This window comes from Protomyctophum bolini (assembly GCF_963924005.1).
Source record: "Protomyctophum bolini genome assembly, chromosome: 8".
NCBI lineage: Eukaryota > Metazoa > Chordata > Actinopteri > Myctophiformes > Myctophidae > Protomyctophum > Protomyctophum bolini.
This window is the reverse complement of record NC_137869.1, coordinates 45,312,423-45,318,377: the sequence shown is the minus strand read 5'-3', so window position 1 is coordinate 45,318,377 and position 5,955 is coordinate 45,312,423. Positions and strand designations below refer to the sequence as shown.

The window sequence follows — 5,955 nt, the reverse complement described above, 5'->3', positions numbered from 1 at the left end:
CTTAAGTACCAATTTGAGAAATTCTAACTTGGCTGGAGTATTTGACATGTTCAGTACTTTTACTTCTACTCACATAACACTATATGATTAGAAAACTTGAGTTACTTTGTAGTATTAGAAGTATTGTTCTAAAATGTGTATTAAATACTTTGAAAATAGAACCCCAAGTCAACAGCGTGTCACGAACGGTCTGCTATTTTCAAAATAATGTTTTAACAGTTTTATACATCTGCAAACCTGTGAAATGGCGCATTCTGCATAATGGCCACACATGCACGCACGCTACGCACGCCAACTTTCAGCAGCTGTCACAACGTTTCCCAAGGGAGTTGGATTGGAACAAATTCAGAAGTGATGGTACAGTATGAGCACATTTTATGAACAAAAGCTATTGGTATGAAGCATTCATTTTCCAGATTGGTCCAACATTCCTGAACATTCCCGAACTAGGGCGCAGACAAAATAAAAACATCCTAGAGCCAGGAGGTCCCTCGGGGGCATTTACGCATTGGTGTTGAAAAGAATCACACCTGTTGTCTTCGAAGTGAGGGGCGATGATAAGAGCATCATCGTACATCATCAATTTGCTCGTCCACATTATGGGGTAAATTCTCCATTCATTGTCAACGGGAATTTAATGTTTGTGAAAGACAAAAATCTACACTGATAGCTGAATATAGGAGGGGCTGGCTCCCCTCAAAAATCACACAGGTCTGAAGTGAGCGGTGCCTCTCAGCGTGATGATGATTTATGATAAAGTTTTAAAGAATATACAACTACATCAACTACATGACATCATAGGAATCGCCATTGACTTGGCCTGAAAAGTTTATATGGAATAACAAGTTCCGTAAAAAGTCCATAGACCTGACATGGAACCCTATATTTGGGCATGACTGACTCGTGATCTCATCGTGACGAGTGTGAACCCCGCCAAACAGCATAAAAGCAGTGCGTTCTAAGTTTGAGGTTGAGATTGACGTAGAATCGGTAATCGTAATTGTATCGTAAGCTCAACTAAAACCTTCGAGACACATCTGTTGATAACCATACTCAGTACCCTTGCAGTAGTTACCGAAGCCATCACACCCGGTCACAAGAGCAAGCGCTCTGATCGGACGCCACTACTGCAACGCCGGGGCACTGAGCCCAATCAATAATCAATAATTTTCCTCCCAAAACGGCAACAAGGATGGACCGCAAATTCACTGGCATGAAGGAGAGGGTCCGCTCCATCACCGGGGAGAACGTCAAGGGCTTCCTCATGAGGAACCTCTTTGTCCTGTTCACCATCGCCGCGGTCGTCGCGGGCGTGATCCTGGGATTCTCGCTGCGCCCGCTGAACCTCACGGCGATGCAGATCAAGTACTTCTCCTTCCCCGGGGAGATGCTGATGAGGCTGCTGCGCATGGTGATGATACCCCTGGTGGTCTCCAGCCTGGTGACGGGCATCGCCTCTCTGGACAGCACGGCGTCGGGCAAGATGGGGATGCGCGCCGTGGCCTACTACATGGTGACCACCCTCCTGGCCGTCTTCCTGGGCATCGTCCTGGTCGTGATCATCAAGCCCGGAACAGTGGTGGGCGGCGACGGCGTCCCCGAGATCTCCGGCGGCGGCATGGAGCCCGTGCGCGCCGCCGACGCCATCCTGGACCTCATCCGGAACATGATCCCCCCCAACGTGGTGGAGGCCTGCTTCAAGCAGTACAAGACGGCGTACAGGAAGGTCGTCACCGCCGTGAACGTGACCGAGGGCAACGCCACCGTGCTGACGAGCGTGGAGGAGCTGGTGCCCGTGGCGTCGTCCTCGCCCGGCGTCAACGTCCTGGGCCTGGTGGTGTTCTCCCTGTGCCTCGGGCTGGTCATCAGCAAGATGAAGGAGCAGGGCAAGGTGCTCCTGGAGGTCTTCAACGGGCTCAACGACGCCATCATGATGCTGGTCGGCGCCATCATCTGGTACGCGCCCGTGGGCATCCTGTTCCTGATCGCCGGCAAGATCATGGAGATGAACGACCTGTCGGCGATGGGGACTCAGCTCGGGATGTACACGCTGACCGTCATCGTGGGCCTGCTCATCCACGGCATGCTTGTGCTGCCGCTGCTGTTCTTCGCCGTGACCCGGAAGAACCCGTACGTCTTCATCGGAGGACTGCTCCAGGCGCTGCTCACCGCGCTGGGCACCTCCTCCAGCTCCGCCACCCTGCCGATCACCTTCCGCTGTCTGGAGGAGAACAACCGCGTGGACAAGCGGGTGACGCGCTTCATCCTCCCCGTGGGCGCCACCATCAACATGGACGGCACCGCTCTCTACGAGGCCGTGGCGGCTATTTTCATCGCTCAGGTCTATAACATGGACCTCGACTTTGGCCAGATCATCACCATCAGCCTGACGGCGACCCTCGCCAGCATCGGAGCGGCGGGCATCCCTCAGGCTGGGCTGATCACCATGGTGATCGTGTTGGCGTCGGTGGGACTGCCAATGGAGGGCATAACGCTGATCCTCATCGTGGACTGGTTCCTGGACCGCGTGCGTACCACCATCAACGTGCTGGGCGACTCTCTGGGCGCGGGCATCGTGGAGCATCTGTCTCGCGAGGAACTAAGAAACGGAGATTCCGAACTGGGCAACCCCGTCATCGAGGAGAACGGAGAGACTCGTGTGTAAAATGACTAAAAAGAAAAATGGCTGCCAAACCCAGCAAAAAGTGAGACCATCATGTGAGAGCCAAAGGCCCGGATACCATTTCCGTAGATGAAGACTGCATTGGTTCAGAACTTGGTGAAGAAGCAATTAAAGCTGCTGATAGCAGTGTCTGAATAGGGCTCATGTATTTGCTGTACACAGTACACTACAGTAGCTAGCTGTGTCTGTACAACTAATCTCAGGCGCTGCTGGATTGATTTGCATGAAGCTTTGCATCCACATTCCCCAGCAGGCCTAGAAGAACCTCCACCCCGTATTTCCAATGGCAGGACTAATGTAGCCTTTGTGGGGGAAGGTGAACCTGGGACTTGTGTATCCGAAAGGCGCATACGTCACCAGTCGGCTAAAGAACCAGGCCCGATAGGCAAGCAGCACCCTATAGCCTACAGTCGACCCCCTACCTGGAAGCAGAGGAACGCACGGACGAACCCACACTCAATTATGCACGACTAGATTAGCTTTTCTTTTTTCCCCCCCTCTCTCTCTCTCTCTAGTCAAACCATGCCCTTTTACGCCTGCAGATTTTGTTAAGAACTCGCATAAATCTGCACATATCTCTGGAGTCGTGTGATCAATTTTTTCTCAGTCTAATTTGTCACATTCCAACGTGAACGTATAGTGTCCAATCTAGCCCAAACTTGAACTTTTTTAGTAGACCAGTTGGGAAACAATATGTTCCTGATCGCGGGCAGGATAATGGAGATGAATGAGGTGTGGTGCCAGTCGGTCTAATATCGGACACCGACTCGGTCCAGTCGGTGTCCGATATTAGACACAAGGAGAAACAAATACAAAGCAAGGACATTGTTATGGCCCCCGGCCTATCGGGGCCTGGAGGAGATAATCGCAGATACAAAAAAAAAAATCAACTCGAGCACAAATATTATTAATGATTTTTTTTTCCTTTAAAAACAAAACAAAAAATATAAAAACAATTTATAGAAAAGAAAAACCACTACTGTGACAATATTATCCACTACTTGAGACACCTCTTTGAAGACTATTCACAGTATGTATCTTTCATGCCTTATATCAAATAAAAATCTTGTGTCTCTTCTATTTCCCCCCCACTAACTCTAATGTAATTATCATTGGGTTGCTCCTAAAATCAGATGTGAAAGAGAGGTCAAAGAGTATAGCCCGTCATTGATCCTGTCTCCATTGCAATGTTCTTTGATTTTGTTATTTTCATTTTTTTTTTTTAAAGAGTATTATTATTATAATAAAAATAGCAATTCTGTTGTGTAATGTGATTGTGTATACTGTACATGTAGCGATTCACTTGTGACAGGAGGAGTACTGATGGCGGGGGTCACATCGCACTGGCATTTCAGACTCAGAGGCCTCGTGCACACATTTCAAACCACGTGACTTCCATTGGAAAGTCACGAGACGGCCCACGAAACACAGACAGAACAGATCATGTCCGTCCGGCATGTGTGTACTACAAGGCCAGAGCACCATGCAGTCCTGCACTGCGCGCAAGCAGTACAGTAGAGAGAACAGTGAACGGTGTGAGACTTGCTTGCTACCACTGGGTTCCCTCTGATTTGCGCACCAAAAGAGCTACTAACCACCAGTTAACTTGCCAAGTTGCCATATTATGCTTAAAGGTTTTATAAAATCAATCGGATTATCACACAGGGTTCCCCAATTAATTTTCCTCAAGGGCCATATTTTGACTAGCGTACCAGGCTGGGGGCCGAGTCTGCACGCGCGAGGTCGAGGTCTTGCCCTGAAAATTCATGAAAATTCATTTTCAGGGCAAGACCCCATTTGAAAAGGATGCCCAGTTTGACATGAATAGGCTACTGACCCCCATTTAAAATGCCATTTATATCTGGGACACTTAAAAAAAACAAAAACAAAAACATTTTATTTTTTTATTTTTTGAAATTATTCCATGGGCCACAAGAGGCTATTGGGGAACCCTGAATGAAGCGACAGGGTTTCGTCATGTTGCACAGAGTCTCGTTAACCCGATGAATAAAACCGAATTATTAACCAACGTCAACAAACGATCCATGGTGATATATAACTTAAACGCTACACGTGAAGCAACTTGGAGCTGCAGCAGCTATATTCGTGTTTACTCACCAGTCACCACCACCACTGTATGGTATCCATTAGAATGATTGGAAATGGAACATTAATAGCCTATTCTAAGTCCTTTGATCTCCGTTCTCACTTTCACACTGAAACATAGGCGCTACCGTGTTTTTGGGGGGGCTTTTGTCGGGCTTCGGGCTTAAAATTATGGTAATTTTTAGGGTCGGGCCGAGCCTCGGGCCAAACCATCATTTTTGGGCCCGTTGAGAACTTTAGTGGTCGTTGCTTTTTTTTGTTTTTTTAATAAATCATTGCTATTGAACACCCTTCACACCTGTTTGTTAAAACAAATAGAACCAATGGAAAGTATTAAAAAGTGCTCCATTGGACTCTCAAAATATCTGCCAAACCAGGTAATTCCACCCATTCATTTTTTTTCCCCCTATAAATGAGTACTACTGCACACCCTTATGTCTGTTGGTTGAAAAAAATGGAACCAATGGAAAAATATTAAATATAGCTGCAAGCAGTGATAAGACCTGAACCAGTATTGTGTTTAGGGGGTTGCACCACTCAGTTCACACGGGTGTGATTTTAGTTGACAGTGAGTGTGAGAGCCATGAACCTCATGAGAAGACAGTCCAACAGCAGCAGGTGACAACAGAAACCAACACCGCCCCCCTCCCATTGTCATTCTGTTATGCTTGTCTTAAGTTTTAAGTTTGTGTAAGTTTGGCAGAGGAAGTGTAGCGCCTAAGGATTACATTTAGATAAATTGTGGGATACAAATGTATTTTAAAAAAATACTATATTTGTGTAATGAAGGTGTTTATTGTGTACATTGCTATAATAAATAAATAATCTGTTTGTCTATGGTTGTGTGTCTTTGATGATGAACAAATGAAAATGAAATCATGCACTAAAACTGCATGCCAAGACCATGCCAAAACCTACACCTTGTGCCATAAATCTTAATATCACTATACATTCTCAGTTCTCACACTTTTTGAGTGGTGCAACCACTCCAAGGAACAGCAATGTCCGTGTTGTTCACCTATGTGTCCGCCTATATGTATGTGACGTTAATGAGCATGAGTATGGCTATTAGTACCAGTAGGGGTGCTGTTGTGCCAGAAACAGAGAGAGAGATAGTGATGTACTGTTGCCTGCTAATGAGAGAGAGAGAGAGAGAGAGAGAGAGA

The 5,955-nt window shown here is 47.0% G+C and overlaps 1 protein-coding gene across 1 annotated transcript; it reads left to right on the top strand.

Moving 5' to 3' along the window:
- Window positions 1-1,192: 1,192 nt before the first annotated feature.
- LOC308320292 (excitatory amino acid transporter 1-like) lies at window positions 1,193-2,665 on the top strand (the record flags this gene model as incomplete). The annotated part of the gene is made up of 1 exon (XM_080770607.1): window positions 1,193-2,665. One exon carries the CDS (start codon window positions 1,193-1,195, stop codon window positions 2,663-2,665), a length of 1,473 nt encoding a protein of 490 aa, XP_080626733.1.
- Window positions 2,666-5,955: the final 3,290 nt, after the last annotated feature.